Here is a 17,748-nt window from a genome sequence, read left to right as displayed (position 1 = left end):
GTTGTCGGATCTGACTAACACGTCCAGATCCTTTAACTCCGGGGCAAAATGAAGTAGTTCGAGTTCCAGCAGGTTGATGTGACGCGTCTCCAACGGTCCCCATCTTCCTGCCACCGAACCTGCCTGACACACTCCTCCCCACCCAGTCAGCGACGCGTCCGTGAAGACTGGGTAGTGGGATGCTGGTCTGCCCATGGCGACTCTCTCCAGTAGCGCAGGTCGGTTTTGACCGATCTCGGTATTACAATCAACTTGCGACGGTGTCTCACTGGATCCAGTCGCAGTCGTGTGAACCACCTCTGCAGTCTGCGCATGTAATAGGCCTAAGGGGCTGCAGACATCAGTCCTAGTAAGGACATCATTGATAGAGCGGTGATTGTATTTGTCACTCGACACACCCGGAGCTGACGTCAGTGGTGCTCCGTGGTGCTGATAAACTGGCCCTCATCTTGGCAGTATCCAACTGAATGCCTAGATAGGAAAACTGTTGAGCCGGCCACGGAGCACTCTTTGTCCAGTTGACAGCTAAACCCAGCTGAGTGAGGTGCTGCACCAGTGAGGTTGCGTCCCGAATGGCTCGATTTGGGCATTGGGCCAAGACCAGTAGGTCGTCGAGATATGCTAATATGCGTATCCCGTTTCGCCTCAGTGGTTCGAGTGCTGTCTGCATTTGGAGAAAGTTCGAGGAGCAAGCGTGTACCCGAAGGGCAGGCGCGTGTACTCGTAAACCTTCCCTTGGAAGGCAAAACGTAGACATTTCCTGTGCCTCTCTGTGATTGGCACATGAAAATACGCATCCTTCAGGTCTATGCTGATTCCGTAGTCGCCCTTCTGTATACAAGACAGGAGGCGTCTCGTCGTCAACATACGAAAGGGGCGTTTCCCCACTCTCTCGTTGAGGACCCTTAAATCTAGTATGGGTCTCATACCTCCCGATTTCTTTGGGACAAGGAAATACGGGGAGTACCACCCCATGTCCCACTGGTCCCTTGGAACCATTGTCACTGCGCCCTTTGTTAGGAGATTCGTAATCTCCTCCTGGAGCGCACACGTTTTTATCGGGCAGGATAAAACAGTCTCTCTCACGCCCCTGAAGGGCGGAGGAGGCTGAATGAACTGTAGTGCATATCCCCTCCTCAATGTCCTGTCTAGCCAGCCCGACAGAACACCTGCCCCTTCTAGCCATTCTGCATAACGCAACGACAGCGGCTGGGCCGTCTGTTGTGGTGCAGTCAACAGAAAAAGTTTGAATTTCTGTATGACCCCAGCCGCCGCTGCACACCGAGGAGGTGGCACAGCCCAAGGGTTGTCATTTCGAAAGGGATGGGTTGCCGTCTGTAAAGAGTGTTTGTTTTGTGTAACAATGCCCTTTATTGACTTAGGTTTATTATGCCTGATAATCAAAGAACCGGCCGCACGCTCATGAGCTGGGCCAGGTCCTGATAGACATGGAGGGGTTTTTGATGTAAATAACGTTCCCTCTATACGGCTACAGACAGGGGTGTTTAACCCCGTTTGTGTCGTGATAGGGGTAAGTCCGCAAGGCAGAGAGCTGACCACACGCTGGTAAGCTGGGCCAGTCTCCGCTTTGTTTCTAACCGGTAGCGATTCGACCACACTCTGACAAGGCAGGTCGGTCTCCGCTCTGGTAGATAACATGGAAAATTCTCCTTTACTGAAAAAGTAAGGTGGGGATTTTCCCTCTTTTGCCTCTTTATGAGGTAGCAGCCATGAAGAGGAAACCGGTGGTGGGGTCATTACCAACCCCCCCGCCAGTCACGCATTCCTCTTGCGTTTACCCCCACGCCATGCTGTGGGGGGGTCACGCTGCCGTGGGGGGCCGTAGCGGGCCCTCTCAGTGGTCGGCGGCGGGGGCTGGGGAGGCCGAGTGGGGTATGGCTCCGTCGGTAGAGGTGGAGCCAGTGCCGCATTACGCCGAACCCTCCGTTTTGTAGCCGTTGACGGCCTAGTCGTCACCACGGCGGAAGAAGAAGAGGTGGAGGGTCGCTGGAGGGGGAGGTGTCTGGCCAGGTGCTTCTTGGCCTCCTCCATCGCGGCCAGGCGCTTCGTCATGGTGTCCATGGCGGGACCGAATAGCCCTTGTCTCTCTATTGGAGCATTTAGTAGGGCCATCCGGTCCGCCCCGGTCATGGTGGTGAGAGACAGCCACATCTGTCGCTGCTGCACCACCGCGTTTGCCATCAGGCGACCCCCACAAACCGCGACGCCCTGGGCCAGGTACATCGTCGCGGCACTGAGCTTGCTCAGAAGCTCCGCCTCCGCTGCAGACAGACCGTTGGGTCGGTCTGTGGTGATTTTCGCAATGGCGGCGTTAAACACGGCAATGTTATTCGCCGCCGCCGCTGCCTGCGCACCGAGAGCGTAGCTCTTGTCTACCAGGGTGGCGTTAAACCTGTCACGCTGGTTGGGCAGCATAGGTTTTTTAGGCACCGACCAGGCGCTGGACCCCGGTACCAAGTAGGCCGCCAGCGCTGGTTCGAGCGGCGGGGAGCCGTCGGTCATCCCCTCCGCGAGCCCCTCCACTCTGGTAAAGGGCAGGAACGCCTTCACCGGCGCCCTGCCTGCGAGTGGTTCTCCCCACGTGTCCTCCACGAACTTATCTAAGCCCGGGAGGACAGCGTTAGGAGGTTGGCCCTGTCGCTTCGCCCTCTTCCCGTAAACCAGGTCCTTCTCCCAGAAGGACTCAGTCGTTGGGGGAGGGGAGGCGGGACGGGGAATCCCCAACACGCCCGCCGCAGCTTCCAGGAGGCCCTGGAAGTCGTGGTGGAGTGATGGGGGGGCGAGGGCGGGGAGCTCGTGAGCCTCTACCTGCCGCTCGCCCTCATCAGAGCTCTCTGACCCTGACACCGACACCGACCACTCAGCTGGTTGAGGGCGGCGTGATGCCAGGGCCGGCTGAGCGGGCGGGCCCGTCCCTACTTGGGGAGGTGCCTGCCCAGAACGCCGCTCTGGGGCCTGTCCGGACGCATCATCGGCAGAGCTATCCGAGTCGGATAGCATCCCCGAGATAGCATCCGCCAGGGGAATGCTCTCCTTGAACCAGGCCATCCTCTGTCGCCTTGCCGTGACGGAAAGGAGAGAGCAGGGGAGGCAGCTGGGGGAGGCGACCAACGCCGCCTCGGCATGTTGGGGGCCGAGGCAGACGTGGCAGAGGTCGTGTTTGTCCTCCGCTGCTAAGGAAGTCGCAGGGGCAGGCGTCCCGGAGGAACTGCTTCGGGGGTGGACGATCCATCGCTGAAGGGAAGTGTCTGGCGGGTTCTCCAGTCTCTTGTAGTCGTCCTTCTTGCAGTCTCAGATGTAAACCCGTGCTGACATTTTTTGGGAGAATGAGGTAACGGAGGACGCCCCTTTTATAGCACCCCAGGGCGGGCGCGGACATCGAACAATTCAGTCAATTGCTACTTTAGGTAGTGGGGTAAACCAATAGGAGCAGAGCTCCCCTATGGGGCGGAGCTCCACGATATAGAACCTATGGTTGTCTAGTGGTGATGTTAGGATTGACTGTGTGTACAGTCTAAATGTAAGGGGTATCCTATGGTTGTTTAGTGGTGATGTTAGGATTGACTGTGTACAGTCTAAATGTAAGGGATATGGTGTGTGGATGGTGGGGGGGGGGGGGAGGATGACCCGGGGGTGCGCGGGGGGATATCCCTTATTTTCCCTTATTTTTTGGAAAATATCCCTTAATTTCAAATCCCAATGTTGACAGGTATGATCTCATTATTGTGATAATGTGATATCAATCTATGAAAAGAGATACATACATTGTAATGTTTTGTTGACAGAAAATATAAGTAAAGCAGTTTAGGATAATAAAGTCTAACTGGCTCAAATCTTGCGGATCTACAGCGCAAACGCAACGTTGTTAAGCTTTCAGACGAAGAGGTCTCATGATCACCTAGTCGTACATTGTGATTGGGTATAGTAGGCAAACGTTTTCACTTCATTGGTTACTTGTAAAACTGAACACATGTTCATTGGAGGTGACTTAGGTACTGGTTGCAAGTACTGATGTAATTGGTTGCTTCCACGTGTCTGCTGATAAAGGCTGCGTTCGTAAATTCGCTCTAAGAGCGCCGGAGCGCACACTGGGTTCAACGTCATAAAGAGACCAAGTAATTTGATTGGCCAAGTGGCATTCCATGAGTGCTGATCATATTTCCAAAGCGTATTTACGAACACACCCGAAAAGATAAGCCGGTTGAGAAGGAGGGACGCTGTCGCGAGGGACTGAAGCACGGTAGCACGAGCCTCTCACCAACTCTGGCTTATGTTACGTTGCTACGGCAGTGCCATTGGATACATCCGCATTCATTCTTCATTCATAAAAAAACGATTAAACGTTTGACTCCATAACTTGGTTGAAAGCTAGCTGACATAACAAGAGTACGACAGTGGAAAATTCAACCACAGAATGGGCGATGAAATCAACGAGAACACGATCGATGCAGAGGATGCCCTGGCTAGCAACGGGAAGGGGAATACAGAAGAAGTAACACCCGACAGCGGTGTGAAGTACTACACCCTGGATGAGATACAATCTCATAACATGAGCAAGGATACGTGGGTTATCATCCACGAGAAAGTGTATGACATCACAAGCTTCCTGGAAGAGGTATGATCAGACAAAATGCTACACCAAGATGTCAAGAGTAGATACTAGCTAGCTAGCTAAGCCACCTTTCAATTTCCCCACGTTCAATGTACATGTTGCCGGACAAGTGGAGGGCCCCATTTAATTTAGACTTGGACAAACATCGAATGACATCGTTGACTAGTTAGGTCAAGTTATGTCACTCGGTCAAGAGGTCTGTAGTACTAGTAGTAGAGGTTGGGCAATGCTAAGCTGACAGTGTGTAAACAGTGAAAGGGGGGTTGTCTTTTTAAGCCATTGGCTACTTGATGTTGTCTAAGCCATTGACCCCTTTCACTCAAGAGCTTTCCCAGTAAATTCCATGGAATTATTGAATCTGAGTTAGTGAAGCTGTATTGAATATCACATAGCATTTTGACAATACCAGCCGTCATGATAGTTTGCATGTGTGAAATGAGCAGTGTTTTCATGATGTTATTTTTTTCTGACCGTTGGACCACCCCAGGCCACTCATGATGTTATCTAACTGGAATGGTAATGTGACCTAATGTGGCTTGTTTGTGTGTTTTTCCAGCACCCAGGGGGAGAGGAGGTGTTGCTGGAGCAGGCCGGGGCAGACGCCACAGAGAGCTTTGAGGATGTTGGACACTCGACAGACGCCAGAGAGATGCTCCTACAGTACTACATCGGGGAGCTGCACATGGTACAACACACTGCTTTCTCAAAGCACACACCTTCAGTCATCATCATGACCCATACTCTCAGTTTTCTACACAAGTGTCTTTAAAAAGTGTCTTCGATAGTTGTTCAATCTAACAATAAATACTGCAGTAGGATGCATTTTAACAATGAAAGTGAAATATGCATATGCATAAATCTATATATATATTTTTTGTATTGTTTTTGTTTTTGTTATCTTGTTTTAAAGGATGACCGTAAGAAGAACAACACCAAGGTAAAGTACATTATTACAACCTACAAAATAAAAACGACTTTGTAGCTAATTGTTTCCTGTCAAGTGGTCTGAGCTACAGCAGATTATTTGCTTAACATATTGTATTATTTCATTTGAATAATATCTAGATTGCTGGCTGACTTGGGCATAAAAAGTCATTTATGTTTGATGTTCACACCAATTTTCCTTTAATCCCTCACAGGAAGTCATTTCTACTTCAGGAGAGTCCAGGTCAGTCATGAATTGTGTTGTTAAATGTATATGCAGTCTATATTGTGTACTCACATTGAGCTATGTGAACAGTCCCTCACAGCAGAACTGAGTGCTCTCTCTCCCTCTTTCCTTTAGCTCGTGGGCCCCCTGGTTGATACCTGTCATAGCTGCAGCAGTGGTGGCCATCATGTACCGCGTCTACCTGCTGGAGCACAAGTCTTCCTGAGCCCTGGCTTTGTGGTGTCATTTCGTTCTTTCTGTCTCGAGGCCTTGACATGTTTGACCAAACCCTCCTCCTCACATTGAACTCAGACACTTTCTCTCAGAGGAGCACTCAACTCTCATACTGCCCTGGCCTTGGGGGAAGGGGAGGGGATGGATTCCATGGACTCCATTCTAGACCTCACCTGACAGGCAGGGGGGGGGGGGATGAGATTCTTCGGGAAATCTTCTGCTCTCAATTTCTTTTGCATTGTGTTTCTAACCTCTTCATGTTGTCTACTTAAGTTGCCTTTGGTCGTACCTGCTGTGAGGTGTCTTTGTTACTTTTTCATATGCATTTGAAACTGCTTCTATCTGCTCTGCGGGACTCCATTTGCCTGTTCACTTGAAATCATTAGTCAACAATGTTTTAGTTTTTAACACCATCATCGCCATACCTTTCGGAACGTAGAAGACACTGATCGGTGTTGTAGATGATGTCAGCAAGGGCTCAGGACACGAGTCATGTCTATGAGGAATACTGCTCTGCCTTCTAAAACTGGAAAGTGTTTTCCTGTGTTTTGGTTGAGTGTTGTACGTGTGAGAGAATGTCATTCATCACTATCCGCAAAAGATTGCTGCCGAGTTATGGATTCAATATGGAATTAAATATTACAGAACCATTTATTCAGACATTATACCTCATACAGTCATTCATAGTGCATCTATTCTGCTATATATTGCATGCATGCATCTATTGAGCATTGCAAAGGTTGTCTGTCCATGTATATTCTATTTTAATGTGTTGATGAATGAAATGTATTGTGTTATTGATTATTTAAAAGTGTAAATGTACACATTCCCCATGTCCCCCTCTTATCTACAGAAGGCAGTTTTTGTGTACCTATGCTTAGACTAAAACAAGCTGATTAGCAGTACATAGTATAGAACTTAATCAATCTACGGTAATCTTCTATTGAATTGTACACATTGTGCAGGTGCACAGATATTTCTTTGTCTATTTCTATGCACATCCTTTTACAATTAAACAAGTTAAATGACGTAAATGATGCCCCATGTAGTAAGTGTGATGAATTCTAAACAAGATTTCCTCATTCTGTAGTTATGCTTTTTACTCGTTTAATCTGTCAGTCAGTCATTCTTCATGCCATTTTTATGATCTTATTTCATACTGGTGCTTTTTCATAACTTTTTTTCATCATGATGAAATGTTTCATTCACATTGTCAGCTTAATGAAACATGTATGCAGGAAGAATGGCACTGATAACACTTAAGCTGAGGTGGTAGACTTCAATTTAACTGAAATCGTTTTTTGTTCAAAGTATGAAGCATCTGTGGAAATTGTGGGTATACAACAGAAGTACTTGGCAGCACATTGTTGTGGATATTTCAATTGTAAGGCATTGGTTTATTATGTCAACACAATGTACAGTATATTAGAATTTCCATTATTCTATGTTTGCAATATGAAAGTTACCCAGAATATTAATTTGGCCTTTGACGTGCTAAGTAATATCCAGATAGGCCTACAATCAAAGGCTAAACGTGACAAAAAAATGCATACAATTATTTTAGTGCAACATGCTGCTAAATTAAGCTAAATACTGTATGATCTGTCTTTTATTTTAGTCATTGTTTTCCATGTAAAGATTCTCTGTAAATTCAGCCATTAAAATGAATTAAGAGTACTATTTCAATGCAAGGAAAACATTTGTCACATTTGGTCATTTTTGATGGACAAGATGTTTCTTATCAGAGTGAGACCATCATGTATTTGTTTTACTGATTGCCATTTCCTATCAAAAACAAGGTTTTATTTAAATAAAATGAATATTTTGAAAGGAGATCTGCTTATTGGGAAGTCACACAAAGGGAAGGTTTTGTTCCTTCAGTACCTGGGGGTCAACAGTATTTCTCTTACTGTCAAGGTTGTAAGATTTGATAAAGTTTTCTTGAATGTCTTGAATTGTGGGATTGCAATGGCGGCCTCTCTATCTGTAAACACAAAACGCTTTATGTACGGAAGATAATATTTCGTAATAGGGTGAAACAAATGAGTGCGTTGTATATCTTGCTGTAGCTGTATCTGGCATTATCACAGTGGCGCGTAGTAAGGTTGTTGATACTGTTGAGGTCGTTTTTAGAGAGCTAAATTACAATCAATTCCATGTGACAGGATTGCTAGCCGTAGCTTGCTAGCCTCGACCAGGGAAGCCACACAAAGGTGAGCAGGTCCGTGCTTTTATTGAGTGGATTTGACACCTGTGTTATCATATTTCCTTTTGAATTGACCAGTTTGATTGAATTTATTTGAGTTAATAGTGATTAACCAACGTTACAGAACACCATTAATGTGTTATGATATCTGATAGCTAATCGATAAGCTAGCCAGCTAACTCTAGTTACTTTGGCAGTCTGTATGTTGATGTTATTAAGTAGTGGGCTTGCTTCAGCCTGTATGTTGATGTTATTAAGTAGTGGGCTTGCTTCAGCCTGTATGTTGATAGTATTAAGTAGTGGGCTTGCTTCCCCATACTTATTATTATGACAAGAGCATTAAGACATGCTTGCGGCTTCCAGGCAGTAGGCAGCCAATGAGCCACACACGCAAGTCGCAGGTCAGAAAGCCCATGACCTAAAGGAACTTTCTTTTTAGTTCAAATACCTTACTAGCTGTTATAACTAGATATGTTATGATTTGGTTTATATTTCAGGTAATCCATTATTATCTACCAAACAATCTGTTGGCTGGATATCTGCTAGGGAGATATTGAAATAATATAGATGGCGAATTAACATTAGACACACTACTCTTACTCTTAGGAGTTATTATGTTATTGATTGATGACTCGCTTACATAGTTTATTTAAGATAATATAGTTTTGTGTACTTAATTTCATAAAGCCTTTGTTCCGTTCATTTTTGGTTGGTCCAATTCTGACACTTTGTTTTTTGCGGGGTTCCAGTCAATGGAGAAAATGGAGGACGAGGATGATTCGTCATTGCACAGGCTGGAGGGCAGTGACCCAACTGAACAGGTGGGTGGACTGATTGTGAAGAACAAGAGTGCAGCAACTGAGCCCCATGTGTTTCGTGCACCAACTCCACGCACCTCTCTGTTGGGCTTGGACCTGCTGGCAGCCCAGAAGAGGAAGGAGCGTGAGAGCAAGGAGCAGGCCGAGGCGGACAGCGATGAAAACAAAAACAAGAAATCAAAGGTTTCTTCCTACAAGGACTGGGAAGAGGGGAAGGACGATTCAGGGTCTGATGAGGAAGACAAAGAGGAAGAGGACCAAAGTGGTAAAAAGGAGAGGTAAGTTGTTTAGATGGTATGGTAATGGTAATCTCATTGCCTTTGTTTTAATCGAGCAGATGTTTACCAATGAAATGCTCGTTTACTGTTGTGCTACACTCAAGCCTATATGTTTCTTCATGCTCCCAGCAGGAAGTATCGTGTGACAGGCTCCGAGACGCCCTCCAACCCTGGAGGGGTCAGTGAGGAGTTCCGCCGTAAACACCAGCAGAGGGAGAAGGACCGACGTGAACATGGCGTTTACGCCTCCTCCAAAGAGGACAAGACCAGAGAGAGGGACAGAGACAGAGAGCGGCCCAGAGACAGGGATAGAGACCAGAGAAGGGGTGACAGAGGTGAGTCAAAGAAATGATCCTGTCCAAAGACTTATGGCAATTCAGTGATGGTAGCAATTCAAGATTTTCTTCAACCATGTTGGGATTCTGTGACTGCGGTGGTAAATGCATGGTTTGTTTTTCCCACGGCAGACGAGAGGGAGCGCAGTCACAGTCGCGGCAGCAGCCGGTCGGAGCGCGGGGGGGACCGCAGCGAGAGGAGCGAGCGTTCACAGAGCGAGCGGTCGCAGAGAGAAGGCTGGTCCGACAACCGCATCAGCCGAGGCAGCAAGAGAGACGAACCTTCCTCGCCCCAGACACGACCCAGAGGTCAGTAACCCCCTAGCCACCAACCCAGACCCCCTCCGTCATGTGAGAAACAGGTCTTTATGTAGTTATGTTTTAGAGGGTGGAGTCTCTAATTACATTGTGTCTTCCTCTCTCGTCCCTGGGTACAGACGGCACCACGCCCTCCCGCACGAGCTGGGAGGAGGACGACAGCGGCTACGCTAGCTCCCGGCGTTCCCACTGGGAATCTCCTTCCCCTGCTTCCTCACATAAGGAGTCAGACCGGCCCGGTTCGGAGCGAAGCGCTGGCAGCAGCAGCCAGCGCTCAGGACGGGACAGCGAAAGGAGGGACAAGTAAGCAACTGGCACTGTACACTGTGTGTACTATTAACTATTGTCTTTTTAAATGTTTTATCTATTTACTTCTTATATTTGCTTTTATTCGTTGTAATTTTTATTTTCTTATGCTCCTCTTGCTGTAATTTTAAATAATGTATGTAAAGCACTTTGAATTGCCCCTGTTGTATGAAATGTGCTATACAAATAAACTTGCCTTGCCTTGTTAAACACACCCAGCCCTTAGAAGCTTAGGGGTCAAGACTATACCGGTCTGGCATAGCCAATGCCTCAGAATGACGTTGTCCTCACTCCTACTTTTGGGGTCCGGAGAGTTTTAGATTAGCTGATCCGGTTGGGATTGAACTGGACAGAGCGATGGGAGAATGGGCTCTCAATTTTATCCGATATAATATATTCCAGGAACTCCATATGCTCGTAGAATGGTTGCTTGTCGTTATGCGCCATGTCTTTTCCGACCTCATAAAAAACTAACTTGCATTAAGTTGTTTCCTGTGCTAGCTTGAGGGGTAGGGGTGGCCTAGGAGTTAGTGAGTTGGACTGGTGATCAGAAGGTCATTAGTTCAAATTCCACCTACCCTAGGGAGACTGTCCCTGTAATCTCTAATTGTAAGTCGCTTTGGATAAAAGGGTCTGTTAAATGTAAAAAACATTTTTTCTAGACCTCATTTTTTTAGACCTCATTTGATTGGTTTGACATTACAAAGTTTCTTTAACTATTTTGTGCAGAGGGCTTTCCCAGAACTAGTCTGAACGAGGTGCAGCCTACACAGGCTAATCTACTGCTGACATCTTAACACCCACCTTTAATGCTATCCAATTCACCTTAGGCTAAAGAGATCATGTTTCAAGTTTTATTGTTATGTCACATTGCACAAGTGTAAGAGAGTAAAATTCTTAGGCTTTGGTTTCTGACATTGCAGCACAAGACAATAAGGCAATAGGCAAGATAAAATAAAGTGACAATAGTACATAAGTACTAGGTACTAGTAGTACTAGGACATAAGTGAGACAAGTGACAAGTGACAAGTTGTGGGAGACAATAGACAAATAAGACAGGATACGATTTGTAGTACACATAGTAAAATAAAACGGCTAGTGTTCCTTTCAGCTGATGAATAACCTTTTTTTGGGTTCTGTTTCTAGTTCTGTTTCCAGGTCAGTTAGAGGTCGTTACCCTGACGACACACCCCTCCCTACCCCGTCATACAAGTACAACGAATGGGCCAGCGACAGGAAGCACCTGGGCTCCACGCCCCGTCTCTCCCGTGGGAAAGGTATCCATCTCCACGCCCTCCCTTCTTTTGGGTTTCCTCCATCTTGTTTTGCGCTAGTTTTCCTGCTTAGAGTGTTTTTGCTAATGTGTTTGTTTGTGTGTATTCTGTCTCCCAGGTAAGAAGGAAGGTGAGGGTGGAGATGGCATCGCTTTCGATAATGAGGACGAGAAGCAGCAATGGGAAGAGGACCAGAAGGTGAGCGTTGCTGAAGGTCACGGTCACGTCGACTCTCGTCACTCACAGAAATAGACTAGGCTTGTGCACGGAAAAATACATTTTTGGACGATTTTCCTTTTCTTTTCCACAGCAAGCGGACAGAGACTGGTACATGATGGACGAAGGCTACGACGAGTTCCACAACCCTCTGACCGCCACCTCCGAGGAGTACGTGAAGAAGAGGGAGCAGATCCTGCAGAAGCAGACACAGAAACGCATCTCTGCGCAGAAACGACAGATCAATGAGGTATGGTGCTATCGCCCACTAACGACAGATCAATGAGGTATGGTGCTATCGCCCACTAACGACAGATCAATGAGGTATGGTGCTATCGCCCACTAACGACAGATCAATGAGGTATGGTGCTATCGCCCACTAACGGCCCCCCTCCCAGACCTGGGCTTATTAGGACCCAGATAGCCCACTGGGTCTAAACTGTAAATGGCTAGAGAGATGGACATTTAAAACCACATGATGACAGAACACGCAAGCAGGCAATGGCAAACAACCTGTACACTGTGCATCCACAGGGTATCCGCGGTGTCTTGAAAAGTATTAAAAGTTGATAAATAATTTTTGGGAAAATCAAGACCCGTAATAAGTATTAAAAAGTCTTATCACGATTTTATGAGGTCTTGAATTTTGTAGGTATGTTTCTGAATTAGACTCTGTCCAAAGAGTTTGAGTCCTAAAAACTTTTAGTAAAAGTTTGTGAATTTATTAGTTTTATTAAAAAAGAACGGAAATTCTGTTGTATGATAGTGGTCTAGTCTATTGCAAACTAATACTGTTAAGTTAAAGGTGTCACTGATGTAAACGGTTACAGCTTGAAGTGGAGGTGAGGTCTCGAAAAATATTGACAAGGTCTTTAAAAAGTCTTAGAAATTGAAATTAACCTCAAGATTCCTGTATATACCCTGATCCAGGAAAGTTCCCTTGCATCTACTCATAGAGCGACTACCTTCAGTTTGCCTACCAGCGCACAGCAGCGGCCCCCAACCCCCCCCCGGGGACACTAGCCACCCCACACACCCGCCCCGCCCCACTACCAGCACACCCGACCCAAGCACAAACCACAAACCTAACGTGTGTGTGTGTGTAACTAACTTCTGTGTGTGTGTCTGTATGTGTAACTAACGTGTGTGTGTGTGTGTGTGTGTGTGTATATGTGTACCTAATGTGTGTGTGTGTTCCCCCTGTCAGGATAACGAGCGCTGGGAGACTAACCGCATGCTGACCAGCGGCGTGGTCCAGCGGCTGGAGGTGGACGAGGACTTTGAGGAGGACAACGCTGCCAAGGTCCACCTGCTGGTCCACAACCTGGTGCCCCCCTTCCTGGACGGCAGGATCGTCTTCACCAAACAGGTAACTAACTCATTTACTATTCCAAAGCCCCTTATAACAAATACATTTGTCTAAGTAAGTGAATCATCTATCATCAGTCATCGCAAGAAAAGGTAATCTATGCTTAGGCCAGTGGTCATTGGCAGTCATAATTCTAGAAGAAGGAAGAAGTAAAAATAAAAAAAAATAAAAAAAATATTATAAGAAGTTGCGGCCCCACGGTGGTGTAGCGGTCTAAGCACTGGCCACTAGTGCATGCTGCCCACCGGGGACTGGGTTCGAATCCCAGCTCGCCAGATCCGGATATGGCTGGGGCACACACGGGGAACGGCATATTGGGCGGCCGCTCCCGAGGGCGGGTATAGGAGTATTTCCGGACAAGGATCCGTCGCGCAACACCGCCCCCTAGGTGCCGGAATAACGGTGCTGGGCTCGAGGAGCCAGTCAGCTAGTCTGCCTGGCGGCCTCCTCTGGGACTGCCGGCCACGGGGTCGTGCGGCGGATCCTATGCAATAGGCAGGGGATAATTGGATGCTAGGTTGGGTTCAATTGGCTACCAAATTGGGTGAAAAAGGGATAAAATCTGAAAAATAAATTTAAATAAAAAATAAAATAAAAAAAAGAAGTTGCGGGCTGGTTACATGGCACCACGGTACTGCTTATTTGGTCATACAATCTCCAGCCATCTGGAGTTTCAAGTTGATGAAGTTAAAGTGATGAAGTTTACTTGGTCACAATACGCTGTACTGCAATAAAAAAAAACAACAACACACAATTACAACAATAAGAATGTGACACACACACAAAAACAAAAAGAGTTGGCTCGCGTAGAACGTCGCTGAACGCGTCTGTGTCTCTATCGTAGCCGGAGCCCGTCATCCCGGTGAAGGACGCCACCTCCGACATGGCCATCATCGCCCGCAAAGGCAGCCAGCTGGTCCGCAAGCACCGCGAGCAGAAGGAACGCAAGAAGGTAGGTGGGCGGGGGGGGCTGTCAGGTTACCGCCGGCAACGCACTGAACACGTGTGAGCTTTATGACTGGGTTACTACGACGACGGTGTGAGGACTTTTAATCGAAGCGTCCCATTTTGCTGTTTTCTTTTCCGTTTTCTTCTCTCTCTCTCTCTCTCTCTCTCTCTCTCTCTCTCTCTCTCTCTCTCTCTCTCCAGGCACAGCACAAGCACTGGGAGCTGGCGGGCACCAAGCTGGGTGACATCATGGGCATCAAGAAGACCGAGGACGCGGAGGGCAAGGACGCCAAGCCGGTGGGCGAGGACGGCAAGGTGGACTACAGGTAACGACAATAGTACGACAGTCTCTCTGTCTGAGGCTCTCCCTGGGTGGTAAGGCAGGGGAGTCGGATCTGTCAAAGAGCAGTGTTGAACCAGTGTTCCATTTTTAGTAATTCTTTTGACCTCAGGATTACTTCAAGGAGTACTTCACCTCAGCTTTACACTCCGTTCATCCTTTCTTCTTCCCCTCCCCCTCCGCCTTCCCTCCCTCCGCTCTAGGACGGAGCAGAAGTTTGCCGACCACATGAAAGGGAAGAGCGAGGCCACCAGTGAGTTTGCCAAGAAGAAGACCCTGCTGGAGCAGAGGCAGTACCTGCCCATCTTCGCCGTGAGGCAGCAGCTGCTCAACATCATCCGGTAACTGGCTCTCACTCATCCCCCAGCCCTACCGTCACACACACCAGCCCTACCCTCACACACACACATCAGCCCTACCCTCACACACACCAGCCCTACCGTCACACACACACATCAGCCCTACCCTCACACACACACCAGCCCTACCCTCACACACACACACACCAGCCCTACCCTCACACACACACCAGCCCTACCCTCACACACACACACCAGCCCTACCCTCACACACACACACCAGCCCTACCCTCACACACACCAGCCCTACCCTCACACACACACACCAGCCCTACCCTCACACACACACACACCAGCCCTACCGTCACACACACACACCAGCCCTACCCTCACACACACACACCAGCCCTACCCTCACACACACACACACACCAGCCCTACCCTCACACACACACACCAGCCCTACCCTCACACACACACACCAGCCCTACCCTCACACACACACACCAGTCCTACCCTCACACACACACACCAGCCCTACCCTCACACACACACACCAGCCCTACCCTCACACACACACACACACACACCAGCCCTACCCTCACACACACACCAGCCCTACCCTCACACACACACACCAGCCCTACCCTCACACACACACTAGCCCTACCCTCACACACACCAGCCCTACCCTCACACACACACACCAGCCCTACCCTCACACACACACACCAGCCCTACCCTCACACACACACACCAGCCCTACCCTCACACACACACACCAGCCCTACCCACACACACACACCAGCCCTACCCTCACACACACACACCAGCCCTACCCTCACACACACCAGCCCTACCCTCACACACACTAGGCTTTTATTTAAGGAAATGTCTGTCAGTCGGGGCGGGAATTTAGATTGTGAGAAGTTATATACTCATTATGTGTATATAGTATAGTTATATAATATATATATATAATTATATATCCCATCTCTTTCTCTCTCTTTCCCTCTCTTTCTCTGTCGTCTCCAGGGACAACAGCATCGTGATCGTGGTGGGGGAGACGGGCAGCGGTAAGACCACCCAGCTGACCCAGTACCTGCACGAGGACGGCTACACCAGCTACGGCATGGTGGGCTGCACCCAGCCCCGCAGGGTGGCGGCCATGAGCGTGGCCAAGAGGGTCAGCGAGGAGCTGGGCAGCAACCTGGGCGCTGAGGTGAGAGGATGGAGCTAGTACCTTCAAATCAGCCCTCAAAACCCATCCGTTCACCAAGGCCTTTGCCCCCTAGTTTAGTTTTGTCGCTGCCTCTGTGTTTTTCTGTCTGACTTTCTTTCTGTAAAGTCTGTAAAGCTTCCTTGGGTTTGTGAAAGGCAGTATATAAAACCAAGATATTATTATTATTATTATTATTATTATTATTATTATTATTATTATGAGTCACAGACAAACTTTATCTACATCCCGGAAGCACACGGATCAGTGGAGAACTGTCTCTCTTATCCCCACTAGCTCCCTGTACAGTTTCTTTACTGGAAATAAATGTAAAAAATAAATAAATAATTTTATATACAGTATATATATATATATATATATTCCTACTTATAGCCTTGTGACTGCCAATGGCCCCTGGTCCTAGCATATATTTGTTTTTCTCATGATGACTCATGGATAGATGATTCACTTCCTTCGACAAACGTATTTGTAAATGTAAATCTCTTATCTGTGCACCCAGGCCAGCGAACCTGGCTAAAGTTGTATGAACTCTAATGAACTCTGTTTAGAAGAGATGGCTTGGCAGAGTTGGAGTGTAGCACCGGTGCACTCGTTCACACCTCACCAACCAGGTAGCGTGTCTAACCAGATACCAATGTGCAACGTGTACAAGGGTGATGTCCTGTTCATTAGTGACTCATGGCTCCTGTCTTGCATTGTGTCCTTTTGAATAACGGCATGAACTCTTATGTTGTACATAAACTGCCACCTGGTGGACGTTTATCGACATTGCACAATGTCCATTAGGTAAGAGCTGCTAATTGTATTTATATTATGTAACAGTATGTTACAACATGTAACCTCCTAGTTTCTTTGATCCGCTGTGTAAACATGCGGTCCAGGAATAAACACTGCCTTGTTGTTCTTGTCTTTGTTCCAGGTGGGTTACGCCATCCGCTTTGAGGACTGCACGTCGGACAAGACGGTGGTAAAGTACATGACGGACGGTATCCTCCTGAGGGAGAGTCTGAGGGAGTCGGACCTGGACCACTACAGCGCCGTCATCATGGACGAGGCCCACGAACGCTCCCTCAACACTGACGTGCTGTTCGGCCTGCTCCGAGAGGTCAGGGGTCAACTGGCTGTTTTGTCGTGTGTGTAGTGTTTAGACGCCACGTTCTTCTGTGTGTTTGACATGGAGGATCGTGTGCGTATGTCTGAGGTGTGTTGTTGTTAATGTGTGTGGTTGCGTCGCTATGGCTTTATGGAAGGACAGCTTTGTCCCCATCACTGTGTGAGCTTTATCATCGTGACCTGACGCTCTCTCTCTCTCTCTCTTTCGCTCTCTCTCTCTCTCTCTCTCTCTCTCTCTCTCTCTCTCTCTCTGTCTCTCTCTCTCTCTCTCTCTCTGTCTCTCTGTCTCTCTGTCTCTCTCTCGCTCTCTCGCTCTCTCTCGCTCTCGCTCTCTCTCTCTCTCTCTCTCTGCCTCTTCCAGGTTGTGGCCAGGCGATCCGACCTGAAGCTGATAGTTACTTCCGCTACGATGGACTCGGACAAATTTGCTGCGTTCTTCGGCAATGTTCCCATATTCCACATTCCAGGAAGAACGTTCCCGGTGGACATCCTGTTCAGCAAGGTGATGTGTCCTACTGGACAGGTCCTATCAGTTTCCTCCCAGGAGTCAGTGGGAACCTCTTAGCTGCATAGCCATGTCCAGAGACCTGCGCTACGTTTGTTGTGTGTTTTCTGAGAGTGTCTTTCTTTCTTTCTTTCTTTCTTTCTTATTATACAGGAGAAGATTAAAA

At 47.8% G+C, this 17,748-nt stretch overlaps 2 protein-coding genes across 3 annotated transcripts in view; both read left to right on the top strand.

The window, feature by feature from the left end:
• Positions 1-4,239: 4,239 nt before the first annotated feature.
• On the top strand, positions 4,240-7,055 carry cyb5b (cytochrome b5 type B). Its single transcript, XM_080549630.1, has 5 exons — positions 4,240-4,636; positions 5,190-5,318; positions 5,544-5,570; positions 5,773-5,801; positions 5,919-7,055. The coding sequence occupies exons 1-5, from the start codon at positions 4,436-4,438 to the stop codon at positions 6,007-6,009; spliced, it is 477 nt and encodes a 158-aa protein (XP_080405756.1). The 5' UTR covers positions 4,240-4,435; the 3' UTR covers positions 6,010-7,055.
• A 1,064-nt stretch (positions 7,056-8,119) lies between these two features.
• dhx38 (DEAH (Asp-Glu-Ala-His) box polypeptide 38) overlaps positions 8,120-17,748 on the top strand; it is a 33,464-nt gene continuing 23,835 nt past the window's right edge. Inside the window, exons 1-15 of one of the 2 annotated variants that reach the window (XM_080549270.1) lie at positions 8,120-8,230; positions 8,973-9,319; positions 9,452-9,654; positions 9,787-9,963; positions 10,092-10,275; positions 11,425-11,555; positions 11,671-11,750; positions 11,863-12,018; positions 12,976-13,137; positions 13,982-14,089; positions 14,287-14,411; positions 14,629-14,766; positions 15,760-15,946; positions 16,884-17,069; positions 17,439-17,579. In XM_080549270.1, the coding sequence (XP_080405396.1) occupies positions 8,976-9,319; positions 9,452-9,654; positions 9,787-9,963; positions 10,092-10,275; positions 11,425-11,555; positions 11,671-11,750; positions 11,863-12,018; positions 12,976-13,137; positions 13,982-14,089; positions 14,287-14,411; positions 14,629-14,766; positions 15,760-15,946; positions 16,884-17,069; positions 17,439-17,579 (2,322 nt within the window). In that variant the 5' untranslated portion in view covers positions 8,120-8,230; positions 8,973-8,975. Of the gene's footprint in view, positions 8,231-8,972; positions 9,320-9,448; positions 9,655-9,786; positions 9,964-10,091; positions 10,276-11,424; positions 11,556-11,670; positions 11,751-11,862; positions 12,019-12,975; positions 13,138-13,981; positions 14,090-14,286; positions 14,412-14,628; positions 14,767-15,759; positions 15,947-16,883; positions 17,070-17,438; positions 17,580-17,748 lie in introns of both variants that reach the window. The other variant, XM_080549269.1, reaches the window with a different exon arrangement.

This window comes from Nansenia antarctica (genome assembly GCF_963989245.1).
Source record: "Nansenia antarctica genome assembly, chromosome: 1".
In the NCBI taxonomy this organism is placed as follows: Eukaryota; Metazoa; Chordata; class Actinopteri; order Argentiniformes; family Microstomatidae; genus Nansenia; species Nansenia antarctica.
Note: the sequence above shows the minus strand (reverse complement) of the source record. Positions and strands in the feature narration are given on the sequence as shown.

Coding starts and splice junctions, on each gene's coding strand:
- cyb5b (XM_080549630.1), top strand. CDS start 4,436: ATGGGCGATGAAATCAACGAGAACACGATCGATGCAGAGGATGCCCTG. Junction 4,637..5,189: donor TCACAAGCTTCCTGGAAGAG/GTATGATCAGAC, acceptor GTGTTTTTCCAG/CACCCAGGGGGAGAGGAGGT. Junction 5,571..5,772: donor GTAAGAAGAACAACACCAAG/GTAAAGTACATT, acceptor AATCCCTCACAG/GAAGTCATTTCTACTTCAGG.